The 20,212-nt window shown below is 47.6% G+C and overlaps 2 protein-coding genes across 2 annotated transcripts in view; both read left to right on the top strand.

Annotated features, from left to right (window-relative positions):
• JPH3 (junctophilin 3) overlaps positions 1-20,212 on the top strand; it is an 88,295-nt gene that overhangs the window by 24,917 nt on the left and 43,166 nt on the right. The window contains exon 2 of the mRNA XM_083626258.1: positions 2,676-3,453. Coding sequence (XP_083482384.1) covers positions 2,676-3,453 — 778 coding nt within the window. The remainder of the gene's footprint in view (positions 1-2,675; positions 3,454-20,212) is intronic.
• FANCA (FA complementation group A) overlaps positions 1-20,212 on the top strand; it is a 257,965-nt gene that overhangs the window by 218,338 nt on the left and 19,415 nt on the right. The gene's annotated exons all lie outside the window — the stretch shown is intronic.

Below are 20,212 nucleotides of genomic sequence, written 5' to 3'. Positions count from 1 at the left end.
CCTGGTGTCATCATGGTGTGTGTGTGTGTGTGTGTGTGTGTGTGTGACAAAATGAGTTAAAATAAAATAAAAATGGGCTCACCAAACTTATTAGGAATGATGTGGTGGCTTAGGCGCCTGCAGGTTCCACGCTGCCTGAAACAGCAGTGGGACTTGCCTCTGCCTACTGCCTCTCCCTCAGCAGCCCTACAGCTGAGGGGGAGGTGGCGGAGAGGCCCCAAGCATTGGAGAGGTGTGCCTTGCCCCCATAGGCAGCTTGCCCCGCCCCCATGGGTGGATCGCCCCGCCCTGGCTGCTGGACACGCCCCTTCATCAGGCACCTGAGCGGCTAGCTACACCACTGGGGCTATTGATGGTTGATAGCTATGATGGCTATGCTCTGCCTTCATGGATGGAGGCAGTAACACTTGTGAAAACCAGTTGCTAGAAACCAAGAGGGCTCCTGTGCTGAAATGTTGCTTGCGGGTTTCCCACATGCATCTGGTTGGCCACTGTGAGATTAGGATGCTGGACTAGATAGGCCATTTTAGAGAAAGAGAAGAGTGTCTAGGCACAAGGGACAGAATGGGAGAAAGGGCAAACTTTAAAAAAATGTTCAAAAGAACATTTCCCACAACCGCAGAATCTTTTTTGTCAAGAATAATCATAACAGAAGTTCCCAAAAAAAACCAACAACCAGAGAAATTTGTTCCTGTATGTGGCAACTGCTGCATGTGTGTTATTAGCACAAAAATGGAAAATAGATAAGGTACCAATGAAAGAAGAGTGGCATCTCAAATTGTTAGAATATGTTAGCTGGCATGATCACTAGAATAAGAAACCAAAATGAAAAAAAGATATAAGGAGGACTGGGTATTATTTATTGATTATATGAAAAATTATTATAAGCAGACAATTAGCCTAGCAGGATAGTAATATTTTCAACAACATAAGTTAGAACTAGAATTGACGGGAGGAGCAGAGAAAGATTGGGGAAACGAATAAAACATGAGAGGAAGTGAAAGATAAAAGGAACCATGGAAGGAGAGGAAGGGAAGTCAGTCAATGCCTGTTTTGTTTTGTTTTTAAATGTACTAGAATATGTAATATGCAATTTTCTTTTTCCTGTTTCCTATTATTTTCGGGGGTAGCTGTTTAGTATTTTTCTTGTGTTGAAATGTATCAGAAATGCAAAATAAATAAAAAAGAATGGGAGAAAGGGCAGAGTCATTTAAGACAAGGGATCATAGTAGGTCCATAGCAAACTCATTTGCCCCAGTCCTTCTGGGCATGCTTTGGACTAATGGTTTTCCTATGGCAGGAGTCTGTCAGCTTCCGCATGATTTTTCAACAGCCGGAACAGAAAGGGAACTAATTATTGGCTGGACATAGTATTAGGAACCTCTTATTCCATCACCAGAGCAGGTTGAACATATATAACTTGAAGGGGTCTGACCCTGATTATGCCTCTGAATACCAGTTGCTGGGAATTGCAAGTAGGCAGAATTCTGCTGTGTTCGTGTCCATCTTGCAGGCTTCCCACAGGCATCTGCTTGGCCACTATGATGCTGGATTAGATGGGCTTCATCCAACAGGCTCTTCTTATATTGGATGAAAGACCACCCAAGAAACCTATGAAAACCACTCTGAGGTCCCTGTAGGGAGGGTGGTGTATAAATGTATTAAATCAGTGTTCTTCAGTCTTGGGTCCCCAGACGTTGTTGGATTACAACTCCCATCAACCCCAGCCAGCCTTCCTAATGGTCAGGGATGATGGGAGTTGTAGTCCAATAACATCTGGGGAGCCAAGATTGAAGAACAATGTAATAAATAACTTTTTTTTAAAAAAAGGTTCCTTTTAATGTTAGCAGATGCTATGTAATACATTGCACTGACCTCTTCTGGACTGATGCAGAACTGCTCTGCAGTGCTTCTGCCTTTCAGCCAGAGAGATTGTGCAGGACAGTCTCCCCACCCTCTGCTCCTGCAAAGGCCTTCATGCAGCATTGTGCTGACAAATAATTTGGCCTTTGCCTGTTGGAAATAATACCTCCCCCCCCCCACACGAAAAAATCTAAGTTTATTTTCGCCAGTGGGAAATGCTTCATTGCAATTGCAATTCCATCCTGTCACTTTTCAAAATGTGACAAGTTCAGATGTTCATAGAATTTCCCAAAGTTTTCACAGGGCCTGGATAGCACAGTTGGTTAGAGTGTGGTGCTGATAATACCAAAGTTGCAGGTTCAATCCCTGTATGGGACAACTGCATATTCCTGCATTGTGGAGAATTGGACTAGATCCGTGGTTCCCAACGTAAGCCACAAGCCACACAGGGGGGCAATATGATTTTTAAGGAGGGCAATTCAAGAATGAGTTATTAACAGTGAATGGCCTTTTAGGCTTCCTCCACGTGAATAGGAGTTCACTTTTTGAATAATAAGAATTATATGTCACGGGGGAGGGGGCATCAGGATTTTAGAGATGCTTGGGTGGGGCTTGGCCAAAAGAAGGTTGGGAACCACTGGACTAGATGATCCTCAGGGTCTCTTCCAACTCTACAATGCTGTGATTCTATGACTTGCAGTCCTGTGAGTGCAGGGAGCTTCCTCTTGGAAGGGACTGTGTTGCTCAGAGGGTGCTGCTATCACCAGCCTGCTAACCCACCCCCTTTCCCTTTCCCGCCTCTTTACTCACAGGGACATACCAAGGCCAGTGGCTTGGAGGGATGCGCCAGGGATACGGCGTCCGGCAGAGCGTACCGTACGGCATGGCTGCGGTTATCCGATCCCCACTAAGGACCTCCATCAATTCTCTGCGCAGCGAACACACCAATGGCACAGCGCTGCACCCAGATTCTTCGCCTGCCCTGGCCGGAAGCCCTGCCGTCTCCCGGGGCGGCTTCGTCCTGATGGCTCACAGCGACGCTGAGATCCTCAAGAGCAAGAAAAAGGGCATCTTCCGACGCTCCCTCCTGAGCGGGCTCAAGCTGCGCAAGTCCGAATCCAAGAGTTCCTTGGCCAGCCAGAGGAGCAAGCAGAGCTCTTTCCGCAGCGAGGCGGGCATGAGCACGGTCAGCTCCACGGCCAGCGACATCAACTCCACCATCAGCCTGGGTGAAGGGGAGGCCGAGCTCTCCGTCATCGAAGACGACATCGACGCCACCACCACCGAGATCTACGTGGGCGAGTGGAAGAACGACAAGCGGTCGGGCTTCGGGGTCAGCCAGCGCTCCGACGGGCTCAAGTACGAAGGCGAGTGGGCCAACAACAAGCGCCACGGCTACGGCTGCATGACCTTCCCGGACGGCACCAAGGAGGAGGGGAAGTACAAGCAGAACATCCTGGTGAGCGGCAAGCGGAAGAACCTCATCCCGCTGAGGGCCAGCAAGATCCGCGAGAAGGTGGACCGAGCCGTCGAGGCAGCCGAACGGGCAGCCACCATCGCCAAACAAAAAGCGGAGATTGCGGCTTCCAGGTAAGGCTGCTGCTGGGTTGTCAGAGGAGCAGCAGGAGGGTGTCCTGCGTATATCTGTGGTTCCAGTTTCTGAAGGGAAGGTGGGGTGGGACTTCCGCCACTGGGCTGTGGTGGGACATAATTCAGTGGCATCTCTTTGTTATGGATGGTACCACAAGGTGGAATAACAAGGCCAGAACAACAAGTGTGGTCTGTAAGATAGAGGGCAGAACTGCTGTGAACCTGGGCCCTGCATGGAGCAGTCCTGGGTGAAGGCCCGGCTCGTTCTTCCTTTTTGCACTGAGCTCCTAATCAAAACTTATATTGCTATTTTGATGCTGCTTCAGCACTGTAATCTGAATGACATGTCGAGGGTTTGGTTGGTTAGTCTGTCTGTTTGATGCTCAGAGCACACAAGGGTTGTTTTTTGACCGCGAGTCAGGAAAAGGGAAGCAAAGATTCCAAATGGAGGGAGAACAAAACAGGAAACGGGCAGTGTGTGAATCTGATAAATGTTCTCAACAGATCAAGATGAGGTTGATGGGAGCAAGGAAAATGGGGCTGGGGAGGAAGCGGGGAGTAGAAACTCAACTTGTGGATCTGCCTCTGTCTGCCTGAAATCCAAGGCAAGATCTTTAAGAGAGACGTGTGGGGTCCAGAATGTATATAGTTCCCATGCACTTTCATCTGACCCTAAGACAGGAAGGGGAAGGAGCTGACCTTCCAGATGTTGTAGGACTCTACCTAATTTCAGAAGGAGGCCGCTTGATAGGTGATAGTCCTCTGATTATGGTCTTGGGCTATAGGCCAGCATTTTAGGCCTGCTGTGTACTTCTTAAAGACACCAGGGTCGTTTCCAGTTTCCCTGTTCATGCCACAACAGTCCATGCGACACAATACATTCTTCTGTCCCACACAATGTTCTCTGTTTACTGTAAAGTACAGAAGAAAGCATCAATAACAGTAGGTGCAAGTAATGAAGGTAAGCCTAACTATGGCACTTGGCCACAATGTCTGTGTTTCACCAGCACTGTTGGGGGTACTATGCCTCTGGATAATACCAGTTTCTGGGAATCCCAAGTGGGGAGAGTGCTGCTGTTTCACTCAGGTCCTACTTGGGGGCTTCCTGTTGGGGCATCTGGTTGGTCACTGTGAGAACAGGATGCTGGCCTAGATGGATCTCCTTTGGCCTGATCTAGCTGCAGGGCTCTTCTTGTGTTCTTTTAGTGTACTGTGTGTTGGTGCAAATCCTAACTTGGCTATAAGGTTCAGGGGGAGGCTTTGGATAGGCCCCCATCTCACAGCATGGCTTCCTTCAGTAGGTTCATTATGAAGAACCTACTGAAGTTGGTGTTACATTTCCTGTGCTGTGCAAGGTTCGCATGATACATACTAATTGAAGTGAGTACAATCCAGAGCAAATACCAGTCATCACCTTCCCCTTAAAAAAAAAGTCATGGCTAGTATATTTGCACAGGTATGGGGCTTCCTTCCTAGAACAATGATGTCTTGTGTTTCAGGATGCCAGGAATTAAAATTTCCTTGAGTCAGAGATTTGAGAGAAGATAGAATGTCCAAAGCTGGAAAAATCCCAGGTGCCCTTTTGCCCAGGTGCCTAAAATGAGACACCTGTGCCTAAGTAATTTGCCATTTTTGCTTCCTGCCCCTGCCAATGTGATCTTGGAATCTGGGGGTCTAACATGTTTTTCCATCCCAAGGAGCAGACTAGCACTTGCCTAGAATGGAGAGCAGCATCATATATCTTAGAAGAAGGCTGAGAATGTCTCTCTCTCTTTTGGGGGGCAGGGAGAATCATAGCCAACCCTCTCCACTTCCTTCTCAGACAGGCCCTTGAGGATGGCCCCACTTTCTGGCCTCTCTTCAGCCCACAGCTTCTCTGCCAGAGAGCAGGGGACTGTGTGTACACCGAAAAAAGACAGTAAAATCAAACCAGCACACCCAGGGACAGCACAGACAGTTTCTGCCCAGATGAAGGAGGCTTTTTGAGAAAAAATAATAATTGCTGAGCAATGCTTAGCACCTGCGGGACAGACCCAGTTTTACCCCTATTGTTTAATTACACAGATCTTCCAGTTTTAATTACATTTTCAACACGCACACGCACACAAAAGTCTGTGCTGTGGAACACTGTGATAATTCTTTCTTTCTTTCTTTCTTTCTTTCTTTCTTTCTTTCTTTCTTTCTTTCTTTTAAGGATTTCACACCTTGCTGCCCATCATCATATGCTGGGGCCATAAGTCTCTGTCTTTTTCAGACATGAGGTCCACCTTTAACGCTATCATATAATGTGGAACCCAGTTTAGCTTTTTTAAAAACGTGCATTCCCTCTTTTCACATTAATCAATGGCTGCTTGCCGTGATAGCTATGCTGTCCCTCTGCAGTTGCAGGCAATAATGCTCCTGAATACCAGTTGCTGGAAATGACAGGAGGGGAGGGTGCTCTTGTGCCTGAATCCTGCTCACAGGTTTCCCACAGGCATCTGGTTGGCAACTGCGAGAACAGGATGCCAGACTAGATGGGCCATTGGCTTAATTCTTTTATTTACTAAATTTAAATACTGCCCTTCTTCCGAGAATCACAGGGTGGTTTACCATATAAAAACACAAAAAAAACATGATGACCTGATAACAAACAAAACGATAGCCCTTTCCACACAGACGGTTTAGAAGGTCATGGCTTGATCCAGCAGGCTCTCCTTATGTTCTTAATCCAGTGATGGCCAAACTTGGCCCTCCATCTGTTTTGGGACTACAACTCCCATCATCCCTAGCTAACAGAACCAGTGGTCAAGGATGATGGGAATTGTAGTCCCAAAACAGCTGGAGGACCAAGTTTGGACATCACTGTCTTAAACCTTCTCTTTTCAGCCCATATTATCTATACCGCAGCCAGGCACTTTAACAGCTGTTCCTTCTCCAGACAGAACCACAGAGGTTGGTTTACGTGTGGTGGGGAAAGAGGGGTAGAGTTTTCTAAGAGCAAATTCATTGCAACCACACCAAAGTACTTTCCCGGTGTCTTTTGAGGAAACCAAGGCTGTTGAGTCTGTATACAGCCGGTATAACTATGACAAGCAGGCTTACCTTGTTTTTCTCCCAGCCTTTCCACATCTCCTTAAAAATATCAGTTGTTGTGGTGTCCTGGTATGGCCCACCTTCGAGGAGTCTGTGGCCCACTTGTGGCCATAACTCACTACTTGAAGACCAGCATGCTGTAACAGCTGGAACAAGTTTTCCAATCTGCTCCCTTCTCAATGCATTTTAATGACAGGAATATTTCCATCCACTCAGATTGGGTTTCGGATGATGGTGGGTGAGTGGAGGAGAGTCCTCAGCGTGACCCACTTTCCGTAATCTCTCTCATCTTGTTTCTTCATGTGTGAGTGTGTGACTCATCTGGCTGCCTCAATGCCTCTTTGTATGATTGAGATTCAGGGGCGATAATCTCATGGTTTAAACTCCAGCAAAGCAGTTGTGTCATCCATCCTCTGTCTCGGTGTTGCTATACTGGGGCTGTTATTCTGAGAACAACCTCTGGCTGGCTGGGGTCCAAGGCTCCTACAATATCCTCTTTTGATTGTGGTTCCTTTTGCTGGGTCACAGGTTGCTTTGAGGCTAGTAAGGTTACCAGATTTTTTTCAATGAATCCGGGGACACTTTTTTTAAAAAAGAGAGAGAGAGAAAAGTTATTAAAAAAGAAGTAGTAGTAATATCTTTTCTGTGGTCTCCTCTGTCACACGGCCTTCCTCTGGGCCTTGGCCATGTGTCCTTGGCCTCCCGGTGTTCTTCTACCTCTCCTCCTCAGCGGCAGTGGTGCAACAAGGTCGGGACTTCTTTCTTTTTTCTCCTTCTTCTTTCTCTCTCCTCCTCCTTCTTCTCCTCTCCCCTTTCCTTTTGCGTTGGATTCGGGGTTTTCCTGGCCCTGGAGCACCACTGGGCAGTCGGCTGGTGGTTGGGTGCACTAGCTCCCGGCTCAATTTGGGTCGTGGGGGCGTGTGTGTCAGTGGCTCCCCCAGTTGACGCACCGGGCGTCCCCGGTTCCCCTTTGGTAGTGGAGGCGGCAGCCTCAGCAGCCCAGAGCCGGCCTTGTACCTTCAGGAGCTGCTTGCTGCTGTGGCGCCCGCCATGTTGCCTCACCGGAAGTCCCCATATGATGTGTCTTGTGCCCTTGAACCAATCACGCAACATTCATTCCCTACCAATAAATCCACAACACTTAAAATATAAATCTGGGGACATTAAATGAAATCCGGGGACATTCCAGGGATGGATTTTGTCAGGGGACAGATTTGTAAATCTGGGGACTGTCCCCGGGAAACAGGGACGTCTGGTAACCATAAACTAGAGCCCTTTTAGCAGGGCTGAGGCCCTGTTCCTCCACAGCCAGCTAGAACCAGTTCTATCAGATGGCTCCACATGACCTATAATATAGCTTTACATCCTCCTTATAAACTGCAGTGCTAACCAAGGGTACCAAAGGAGCTTGCAGGTGTAATCTCAGAGCCACTGTCTATAATCGTTGAGAATTCTTGGAGAAGAGCTGAGGTCCCTGCAGAATGGAGGTGGGCAAATATTGTCTGTCCCCCTTATCAAAGCAGGCTGGGGGGAGACCCAGGCAACTACTGACTGGTCAGCTTCATATTGATACCAGGAAATGTCCTAGAACAGATAATTCAACAGTAAATTTGTGAGCACTTAGAAAAGGATGCTGTGATTATTAAGACTGAACATGAGTATCTCAAAAACGAGCCATGCCTGACAAATCTCATTTCTTTGGTGGATCAGGAGAATGCTGTGGATGTAGTGTATCTTGATTTCAGTAAGGCTTTTTGACAAAGTTCCCCATAATATTCCTGTGGAGAAGCTGGTAAAATGTGGGCTGGATGAGGTAGCTGTTAGGTGGATTTGTAGCAATGCCAAAGAGTGCTTGTTATTGGTTCCTCAGCATCCTGCAAAAAAGTGACAAGTGGGGTGCCGCAGGGTTCTGTCCTGGGCACGTTATTGTTCAACGTCTTTATAAACAACCTGGACAAAGGAATTGAGGGGATGCTCATTAAATTTGCAGATGACGCCAAACTGGAAGGGGTAACTAATCTCGACTAATATGGAACAGATGCCCTCAGAAGGTGGTGGACTCTCCTTCCTTGGAGGTTTTAAAGCAGAGGTTGGATGCCATCTGTCATGGATGCTTTAGTTGAGATTCCTGCATTGCAGGGGGTTGGCCTAGATGACCCTTGGGACCCCTTTCAACTCTACAGTTTGATGATTCTATGAATCCCCAATGGCACAGTAAAAGAGGAAATGCAGGCTACTTTTGAAGTAACAGAGGCCATTTTTGTTCCTGCACTTTCACTCCCTTGCAACTAGATCATAGGAATGCAGGAAGCTGCCTTATCCCATTGATTCATCTAGCTCTGTATTGGCTACACTGACCACTACCAGCTCTCCAGGTGCATTGCAATAGTCCAGCCTTGAGATTACCAGTGCATGAATCAAAGTACAGTGGTACCTCTGGATACGAATGGGATCTGTTCCGGAGCCCTGTTCGCACCCTGAAGTAAATGTAACCCACGACTGCGCATCTGTGTGTGCGTGGGTTGTGTTTTGCCGCTTCCACGCATGTGCGTGACATCATTTTGAGCATCTGCGCATGCACAAGCAGTGAAATCCAGAAGTAACGTGCTCCGTTACTTCCGGGTCGCCGTGGAGCGCAACCCCAAAATACTTAACTTGAAGCTACTTCAACCCGAGGTATGACTGTAGTGAGTGCATCCTGGAATTGCCGTTGCTGGTTTACCAGTGCAAACTGGTCAAAGGTGCTCCTGGATTAACTATCCTTCTGCTTCTTCCAATGCAGCCTAAAACCCGTTTTTCTCCACGTGAAAAATGTTCCTCTTCTTTCCTTCCATTCTTAAGAGAAACACTTGAACATGTGTGAGGAATGTCAACAGTCGGTGTGCAGGGGAGAGCAAGCTAATGATATTTTCAGGACACTGTTACCCCAAAAAGAAATTGAGCAATTCTTTCCACAGACAACTTGTTGGATTTATGCAAAAGTTCCTGGCAGATGAATGTGGCTATCCTAGCAGGCCTCGTAAATCTCACAAAACTCTCACTCAGATTGAGGAGAGGGAAACAACTCCTTGAATCCTCGGAAGTGCCCTTCTGCATCATGTGGTGCCTTGCAGGGAAGCTGGCTTCTGCTTGCAACACATTCTTCTCTGGATTTTTTTTCTGAATGAGACTGGAATGAATGAGGATGGGAAAGGAGGAGGGGTTGGGTGAGCATTCCAGCTTTACTGGATTAGATTAATTGTATGTTTCAATCATATAGAAGATGGATGCTTAAAGCCCTTTATCAGCAAGCTGCTGGCTCCCTTATCTGCAGACGTGAATGAACCTTGTGGGTTATGCTAGCTTTTGTGTTCAATGGATTAAGTATATTTGCAAAAACTTGTCAAAACTGGAGAGAAAACAGATTGTTGAACATGGCTGAGGCTAGATCTCTCTCCTTGTGGCTTTGGTTGCAGATTTTCCATGGTGATGTGATTGTGGGTGGGTCCAGTTGGGAGAAGAAGAAAAAAACATCTTCCACCAAGAAGATGACACAATTTCCATAGACTTTATTAACACAGATGCTGTCTTGGTGTTTGCATTTCACATAGGTGAATGCAGAGCAGATAATGTGGTTGATTTAAGGATTGACAAACAAAGTTTTAATCTGTGGGGGAGATAATTTCTTCCAGGAATGCAAAAATATATACCGTATTTTTCGCTCTATAAGAAGCACTTTTCCCCCTCCAAAAATTAAGGGGAAATGTGTGTGCGTCTTATGGAGCGAATGCAGGCTCCATGGCTTCAGCGATAGCAATACGAAGCCTCCAAAGCGCAGTGGGAGCGCTCCCGCCACACTCCGGAGGCTTCGTGTTGCTTTTGCTGAAGCCTGGAGAGCGAGAGGGGTCGGTGCGCACCGACCCCTCTCGCTCTCCAGGCTTCAGGGATAGCCGCCTGAAGCCTCCAGAGTGTGGCGGGAGCGCTCCCACTGCACTCCGGAGGCTTCAGGGATAGCCGTGAGAGAGCTGCACAGCGCCCCTTCAGCGAAGCGGGAGGAGAAATGGAAGGGGCTCCGTTTCTCCTGCCGCTTCGCTGAAGGGGCTCTGCGCAGAGAGGGAGAGGGTTTTTTTTTCTTGTTCTCTCCCTCTAAAACAAGGTGTGTCCTATGGTTGGGTGCGTGCTATAGAGTGGAAAATACAGTACTTGATGTTCCCTGCTTCCCCCCGCCTTAGCAGGAGTTGTGGTAAGGACACACTTTTCAGTTTCCATGTACCCTTGTGTCCCTGGAGGTGTAGCACAGAGGATGGGCCATTTGCCTGATGAGGCCTGAGATAAAATGTGCCAACCTTGATCCTTCCAGAAGCAGGAGCTTAGAGTAAAGGTGACATGGGTAAGGCTTTCCCCAGACCCAATGGGAAAAAGCCACCCCCACTCAAAACAAAACCCCTAAGACCCTCTGAGCCTCTGTGCTCTCTTTGTGCATCACTGTGGGCCATTCCTGCATGTCACATCCCATAATATGAACCTTTCCCTTCAGCTCAGAGGGCAGCCGACACAGCCCTGAGCCCCACGCTGTCAGTGCCTCTGTTAGTGGCATTCCCCACTCCTGTGCCCAGAAGAACCCCGAGCCCTGTGAAAATGGGTTAGCCGTCCAGGCACCACCAGTTTCCTGAATGTGCTCTGGTCTTGGAAACACCAACATCGACCTTCCCAAGAGGCAAATTAAACAGCTAAAAGAAAGACCAGGTCACTTGAGATTCCTCCCTATGGGAGCTCCTATGGCAGAGCGAGTCATTAATGTGCTGTGTGTGGACTGGGTCATTTGCGCAGGCAGCAGGAAGTAGTGGAAGGGGCCAGTTGTGCTGCTGAGGCCAGTAGGCGGATCATGGGCAAGCAGGGTCTGAGGCCAGAGATTCCTTGGAAGGCGTGGTGGGAGAGAGCGGGAGCTAGAGAGCCACTTTTTAGTCTGTGGGAGCTGCATGGAGACATGGACGATGGTTGGGGAGGAGCAGTGGGCATTGGACAGGGTTGACCCAGTTCTTGTCAGAAGAGGCCATGAACAATAAACGGGGCCTAAGCATAAATACAGTAGCCAGGATTGGTGACAGCTGCTGGAGCATAGTACTCTTAATTTCAGGGTTGTGGGCTGAAGCCTCATGTTGAGCAAAAAGTTTCCTGCATTGCAGGGGGTTGGACTAGGTGACCCTTGTGACCCGTCCAACTTTACAGTTCTATGAATCTGTCATGTTCAAGAAGGGAGGGCTGAGTACCAGTATTCAAAGGGAACCAAACTGAAGGTCTTCCCAAATATTCCCACAGTCATACTTGCCGCTGCTAACAAGTGCAAAATGAGCTCTTTATTTTCTCTGTATAAGCTAAATAAGGAGAAGGGGTAACACTCTGTTTTGTTGTAAAGAGATCTTTACTCCCAAGTGTCTGATAATTAAAAAAATCTTGTTCGGATAAAACTGAGGAAAGAGCACAGGAAGCAGAAGTGTTAACCTTTCTTTTTTGTGTATCTTGCAAGCCTTCGTGCACATATGTATATTTCAGTTTGATAGATTAATTGTTTGTACAAGAATATTTTGCAGTGATGTTCTCTTCCTGCTTGGGGTGATGCTGTATATTATTTATGTGTTCCCCATTATCCTCCTCTTTGTAAGTTATTTCTTTTCTTTTCTGTATAATTTTAGAAGTAATATTTTAAAAATGGGGGGGAGGGGGTTTCCTATCTTGCTGTCCAACAAAGGTGCTGGCCAACATTTTCGCCCAGGACTTTTTGCTACTGCTCCTGAATAGATGTAGTGAAGGAGGAGAGGGGGAGGAAAGCAAGGAGAAAAACAGAAAAGGAGAGAAATAAAGAAAGCAGCTCTGCTGAGAATGGAAGCTTGTGTTCCCTTTTCCTGGGGGCGGGGGGACTGCCATGGTGTGGCCAGGCTCCTTCACTATCTTAAAAGCTCCTTGCTAGTCCTTTATGCCTTTCACGTTGATGAAGACGAGAGTGGGGTGGGGGAGGGAGGAGTGGAGAGATGCTTCAGGGACGTGCGCTGCTGTTGCGCATGAGCAGTGGCCATGTAAATAACATGTTTTCCTAGGGGTTTTCCGCCTGACTGCTCAGAGCATGGCCCAGCCGCTTTTTAGCCTGCCACAGAGCTTTCAGCATCCCCCTATAATGGGTGTTTGCCCAGTGGCTATGTTGTCCCCTTTTGCAGAGGGAGAATGGAGCGGGAGGAGCAGGAGCAGGAGGACGAGGCAGTCGTGGCTCTGGCCTTGTGAACTGGTCTTCAGTTGCTCGCAAAAAGAACTCAGTTTAGCACTGAGAGTCCATTCAACAGGATCTGTTTTTAATGCTTTGCTAACTGTTTTGAGGCTCCTTTTGAAAAATCATGCTTGATGCATGCTCTGACAACCAAACTAAAAGGGGGGAGGCGTGGAGGGTTTTTTATTTTATAAAAAATGTGCAGCTAATGGAATTCTGCTGAGCAGGAAGTAAACGTTTTAGAGATGCGTGCACACGCAGTTGTTTCATATGCAGTTACAGTGGCAAAGGATCTGTTTGCTGGTGGGAGGCTTGCATTTTTATAAGGGCACCAGAACCTGCCTTATACTGAATCTGACCATTAGTCTCTCTAGTTCAGTACAGTCATACCTCGGGTTACAGACGCTTCAGGTTGTGCGTTTTCGGGTTACAGATGTGCCGAAACCCGGAAGTACCGGAACGGGTTACTTCCGGGTTTCGGTCCTTGCGCATGCGCAGAAGCACTAAAATCACGCTTTGCGCATGCGCAGAAGCGCCGAATCACAACCCATACATGCGCAGATGCAGCACTATGGGTTGCAAATGCTGTGGGTTGCTAACATGCCTCCCGCACGGATCACGTTCGCAACCCGAGGATCCACTGTATTGTCTTCTCCAGTAGTAGCCAACACAGTGTCCTCTAGATGTTGTTAGACTACAACTCCTGTCATCCCTGACTATTAACCATGCTGGCTGAGGCTGATAGGAGTTGTAGTCCGCAGCATTACCACATTGCCTCCCTTTGATCCAGACTGACTGGCAAGAACTCTTCAGTTGCATCTTTGACAACCCTGCCAGCAGGTGCCGTGATTAAATACAGAGACTTTCTGTGTGCAAGGCAGCTGTTTTACCACTGGTCTATAGCCCTTCCCTTCAGGGTATAAATAAACCAGTATGTTGACTGCCTAGAAGACTCAGAAGTATTTGTTTTAACACTGAGAAGATGCAATGGCATCATTAATTTGAGACAGTTTTCATTGGCAGGGCAAAGCCTTTGGATAGGTGCAGATGTAAAAATGGTGGAGTGGGAATAGCTGAGCCCAGGACTGACCTGTTGGGAGCCCTGCTTCTCTCCACCTGGCTTGGGGCGGGTCCTGACAGGCTCCATAAAGGACTGCTGCCTCTGTTGCCGGGCAGAGGGCTCCGTTTTTGTTTTTTAAATTGCTTTTATTTTTTATCTATGTCACTTCAAACTGAGATAGATATTAATGCTGTATTCTTAATTTTAGATTTTATGATGTATGCGGAAATTGTTTTCCGTTTGGCTGTGTACTTTTTGATGTGTTTTATGTATTGTTTATGACTTTTGTTATGTTGGTAATTATGTAAATCTTGTCATGTTGTAAGCCGCCTTGAGCCTTGTTTTAACTATGGAAAGGCGGCATACAAAGAAGATGATGATGATGATGTGCAGAGTGCATTCCTCTCCCTAGTGCATAATCACAGCCAGCTACCTCACTGCTGGTATTGTCAGGAGGGACTGACTGAGTCCCAGGCCAATCTGAGGCCCAGCCTTTCTCACTTTAGAGGTGCTGGTGCTGACGGGGAGAGAGAGGAGGAGAGAGAGGCCAGTTCTCAGCCTGCAGTGCTGGGCAGTGAAAATGCTTGGTTTCCACTCCCCTCTTTGGCCTGGATGCATTTGGGGTCATGGATCAGGAAGGAGCACCAGACAACGTTAAGGTGAACCAGGTCAGGGATAAACTGGATTCCAGAGAGGCCACCCAAGCATGAAAGTTCATCTTTAAGAAAAAGCGGCAGTGAGCCATGTCCCGCCCTGACCTATTTAAAACAGCATAGCGAGAGTGCCTATTAGCGCAGGCAGCTAAATGGGATGGACGCAGCTGGTGGCTGTGAGCAGAAAGGGTGCCCATTCATAATTCATGGGCCTCCTTGGTTTGTGAATGAGAAGTGGGAGGGGGCAATGCCATGGGATTGGCGCTGCCGCCGCTTGGGGATATGACCTACATCGAGAGCTAAGGGGCTGTGGGCTCCATGGGTTCTTTTGAGCCACAGCTTAGGGAGAGCACTGCAGCCGCCCTCATGTCTTGCTTTTGAACTTCCCGTTGGGGCATCTGCTTAAAACTAGAATGCTGGACTATCATAGGCATTTGGCCTGATCGAGTTGCAGGATCCTTCCAACACTTACTCTTTCCAGAGGCATTGAATGCCCATCGCTGGGAATCACAGGTGAGGAGAGCACTGTTGCACTCAGATCCTGCTAGTAGGCTTCCCACAGGTATCTAGTTGACCCCTGTTATCACAGAATGCTGGACTAGATGTGCCTTTGGTCTGAACCATCAGAACTCTTCCAATGTTCTTAGGCAAAACAGTGGCAAGAGTGCTGCTGAGCATGTGCAGAGCAGTTTCCGTCAGCATGGAGTAACCCAGGTTTCCAAATTTAAAGGTGTGGTTTCCAGGATGCTGTTGAGCTCTGTGCTGTTTGGCTGGTCCAGGCATTTCTGCTTTATTTCTTTTGGTAATATATACCCTGCTTTTCTTTAGAAACTCAAAGCTGCTTACACCATGAAGGAAGAAAAGCCAGTTTTAAAAAGCAAAACAAATGCAAACATTCATTTTTAAAAAAAACAAAACAAATGCCAATAATATCACAGAGAGCAGCAGCACTCAATAAGCAAGATATAAAAACTATTGTTTCTCAGCTGAGAGCTTTCTGAAGCAGCGTGTCTTAGCCACAGCCTCAAAAGGAAGAGCGTCAGGGCCTGGCACAGCTTCTTAGGAAGGGCTCTCCAAAAAATGGATTACCTGCTCCTTGTAGCTCCCCAGTCAGACAAATTCTGGTTACATGGCTGTGGTCCAGAGGCGGAAACTAGTGCTGAATGCAGCTGCCATCTATGGATTACCTGCTCCTTGTAGCTCCCCAGTCAGACAAATTCTGGTTACATGGGCGGGAAACTAGTGCTGATGCAGCCCTGACTGTGGAATGTTGGTGCACTGACTGTGGTGAGGTGCACTGATCTTCATTATGGAAAGTTAAAAACAATCCTGTTTACTCAGACATTTGATGGCTGGGAGATATTAGCTATGGCAACCCTGGAATTAATAACTATGAGAGTATCTGGTTGGTTTTTAAATGCTTTTAGATGTTCTAAAAGTTTTTAGATTGTTTAAGATTGTTTTAAATATATGTTTAGTTTACTTTGAATTGTATTGCTTTCACAATTTGCTGTTTGCCGTCCTGAGCTTTGGGTGGAAGGATGATTTACAAATGTAAGCAATAATTAGTAGTAGTAGTAGTAGTAGTAGTAGTAGTAGTAGAAGTAATTCTGCTACAGTACCTGGATCAAGGCCTCGGGCTTCTGGCCTATCATGGTTCATTGTGCATGAGCATTGGGCTGGTGCAGACTACCTGATTCCTTCCAGTTCATTCCCGCAGGGTTCGTTGCTTATTGCTCCTTGAAAGCCATAATCACTAGGGAAATGGTTGGTAGTAACAACCCACGACCCCAGGCTTAGACATAACAGGAAGCCAAGTCTCTCATGTGAAAATATGGGGAACTAGGAAAAAGAGAAACAGAGAATCCGAAACGGAAAGGGTTGTCCACCCTTAGTATGAGGCAGCCTCCAGATGTTCCAAGCAGGAATCACAAAACTTGGCCATAGATTGTAGAGATCCAGTGCTCAGTGCCACTGTAAAAGATGCAAAAGTCCACTTTCCTCAACGCAAAGGGAATGCAAAGATTTCCTGCCCCCATAGCATTACTACAGCCACAAGGACACTGCTTTCATATAGCACTGTATTCTGAATGAGTGCCCATCAGCATTCCATTATCAGCTTCCAGTGACTTTATCTTTAGCATGGGGGGGGACACTTAGATTTTGAGTGGAGGGAGTCAAAACAAGCTTTTATCTGTGCAGGTGATATTGTAAGTGTCAAGCCGTGCTCCCAGGTCCTTCCAAATTTTGGGGGGAGAGAGAGTCTCAGGAGTGAGAATCAGTTGTTGTCATGGCTTAAGGAAAATAAGAGGGAGAGAGAGCGTATGTCAAGGGAGGTGGCATTCCTGTTCCTTTTGTTAGGAACGAAGCAATTGTGTGCCTGTAAGTGGGGGCGGGAGCTAAGCACAGGAGGGTTTGTGGCTTTACGGCATCCTCTCCCCTTTCCTTGAATGCCTCCTTCTTCTTCCTCTTCGTCCCTGACAAAAGAGGGTCAGATGATAACCACCGTCGGATGCGATTAGGATCAGCTGCTGCATCCTTCCGTTTCGTTGGCAGGCTGGGGAACATGGGCTTCTCCACTCTGACTCATTCGGAGTGTGGGCCCTGCTTCCACCTTGGGGCCATCGAGGCTTCTGTGAATGGCACAGAGCAAAAGTGACGTCTCTAGCTGGACTCCGTCAGTGCTAGGAAGGCCCAGTGGTGATGGGAACGTCGGGTAGCCCTCTCCAACTGCGCCTATCTGCTACTGGTGGTATTTGCTTACTTTCAGTGTTGCTGTTCTGCCTTTATGCTTGAGAGTAGGCTCCCAGGGCAGCTGGCAGTAAGTGAAAATGGACACATAAATAATAACAGCGGCAGCTTATGAACGCCTTTTTTAGCTGAGAGGAAAGACTAGGAAGAAGTGGCATGGCAGAAGTTTATGAAGTTATTCATGGCATGGAAAAAGTAGAAAGAAAAGAGTTTTTCTCTCTCTTAAATAACACTGGAACTTGTGGACGTCCAAGGAAGCTGAATGTTGAAAAATTCAGGACAGATAAAAGGAAGTACTTTTTTTCACACAGAGCATAGTTAAACTATGGAACTCACTCCCACATGAGCCAGTGATGGCGCCAATTTGAATGGCTTACAAAGAGGAATGGAGGTAAAAGGCCGTCCTCTTCCCAGGAGATGAGTGAATCAGCTTTTGTGAGCAAGAGCTCACAATAAAATGTTCATCTTCAGTGTGCAACAAGTCGCTCTGGAGATGTCTTCATTACCTGCTAAAGCCTCTTGTTCCTTGTCCTGCAGGGGGCACAACGACCTGCTGACACCCCCAGCAAGTTGCTATTGCATCGGTGTCTACAAGCTGATCTGGGATCATATGAGAAATTGTTAGGAGGCTTTTAGTTGCCTCCTCCTGCAGTGTGACATCAAGGACTCTCTGGCCCTATGTGGGGTCTCTCGCCGAAGGGGCCAAAGGCAGCCAGAGTAGTGGCTGCAGAGGGTCTGGCTTCAGCAGGGTGGCACAAGGAGCACAACTGTGCTGTTACCATGCAGAAAGCCGCCTTCCTCCTCCTCCTCCTCCTCTTTCCTCACCCTAAACTCCTGTGTTAACAAGCCATGGACACAGAATACAAAATCAGTGCTGCAGAGTTTGCCTGTCAGCAGCACGCCAGAGGCTGGACTGTCTGTTGATTTGCTGTTCTGTCACCTGGGGATGAACAACACAACATAGGATTGTTTCTACTAGAAAGGAACTGGGAAGGGGAGAGTTGCAGGCCCCTCAAAGCAAATGTTTTCAAGAGCAGAAGGCATCTTCAGCTGCCGTTTTACAACCGTCCTGGAGAACCCATGGTTCAAAGACTCTTCCATGTCAGGGAGAAAGACTGAGATGGCGACTCACTCATTACAGAGTGAGAGGCTGGGCTTAGGGATATTATTCCTTTTCAATAAGGAGCAAGATACATGTGCTGCGAGGCAGCAAAGCAGTGGAAGGAAAGGATCCTCCTTGATTAAATCCTGGGCTTTGGCACAGCCCTCTGACCAGTTGCTGGGGGCTAACATCAGGGTGCTCTCCTCGTTCTCACTGCCGATTCATCTGTCCTCTGTGTGCATGCAAGGAGTGAGGGCTTCTCTACACTTACATTTTGCCCTGCTATTTCCAGGCACAGCTCTTGAGTTTTAAAGCTCCATGTCCGAATGTTCTTCCCTCCCCCCCCTTGCCCCTGAAAACCCGCTTTTTAAAGCAGAATCAGAGCAAACATCAGTCAAATTTTCCATGGATTGATGTTTGCTCCAATTGAGCTTTAAAGAGTGGATTTTTGCACAGAAAGCTCTGGAGGGTGCTCAGAGACAGACTTTTATATTGCCAGCCATGCCTGGAAAGAGCAGAGGAAAGGTAAGTATGGATAAGCCTTAGTTGTTCTGGGTATCATTTCCTGTGAATAAATACTGTTTTAACTCTTTTTGGAGTTAAATGGTGAAGATAAGGTAGGTCCCTTGAGGTCAGCTTGCCCAAGGCAGCCACCAAAAACAAAACCTTTGCATATGGCGATAACCAACTGGTGCCACTTCCTTCCCATCTATGTCAATGTGTTGTTTATTTGGGGCCTCAGGAGAAAGGATGCTGAGCTAAGCAGAGCACGGTTCTGACCCAGCAGTACATGGCAAGTCTTATGTTTTTATGCAACCCAACATCAGGGAGCTCCATAGCTCAGTGGTAGATTGTGCAGATGGTCCCAGGTTCAACCCTGGCATTTCCAGGGGGGTTGAGAATGTCCAAAACCCTGGAGAGCCATTGCTGCCAGTTAGCATAGGCAAAAAAACTGAGCTAGGTGGACTAAGGCAGGGCAGCTTTCTCTGTTCTTAAGGAGGCAGGGCAGCAGTTTCAAGCCTTTGCCATTATGAGCCTCCCCAATAAGAATGATCAAGGGAAGGACGGAAGGAGGCAGGTACCACAGGCCCCTTCCCCAGGCCTACACGGAGAGGGTCTCACAGAGCTGGGGAACTCTTCCTGGGAGGGTGTGGCTGAAAAGGGAACAGTTTGGAGCGGAACGTTCTGTCCCTGCGAGTCTTTGGGTGTTTTTAAACAACAGGGCCAGATGGAAGCAGGCAGCAGCGGCGCGGCAGGGTAGCGAGACAGGAAGGAGAAGGAGAAGAAGCTGACGGTGATTCACTCTTGGCACTGAACCACTTTCCAAAGAAGGAAGGCAGCAGCGTGAGAGAGAGAAAGGGATGGGCAGGGAGCAAGAGAGGCCTTTAATCCCTCCTCCTTGGATCCAGGCTAAGCCACTAGATCCGGCTGTGCCTTCCTCCTTCTCTCCACCTCTTCATCACTGCCACTTGCTTGCCGATGCTGCTTCTCCCCCACCCCCACCCCATCTCTCAGCTCCCCTCCCTGGCAAGGACAATGCAGTTCAGATGGATGGCACACATGCACTTAGCTAATAATTCTGTCATTCTGGTTATAGTGGGATGGAGATGGGCTGGCATTTTAGGGCAAGGAAGGAAAGGGGTTGTGGGGGTTTTTTTGGCAGGGAAGGAGGTAAGAGATCCTGCTAGTTTGGAAGAAGAGGATCAGCCACATTTGAGACGAAATTTGCCAGAGAGCAGGTGTTCTTGTACAGCATTTGCAGCAATTATTTCTGGAATAGTGGTTGCTATTGTTAAATTCGCAATAAGTACCATGTTGTCATCGGTGTAGGAGAGTCACCTCTCTTTGGGCTGAATGGAAGGGATTTGTGCCTTTGTTTG

The sequence above is a fragment of the Podarcis filfolensis genome (genome assembly GCF_964270895.1).
Source record: "Podarcis filfolensis genome assembly, chromosome: 8".
Classification (NCBI taxonomy): Eukaryota; Metazoa; Chordata; class Lepidosauria; order Squamata; family Lacertidae; genus Podarcis; species Podarcis filfolensis.
This window is presented reverse-complemented; position numbering and strand designations above follow the sequence as displayed.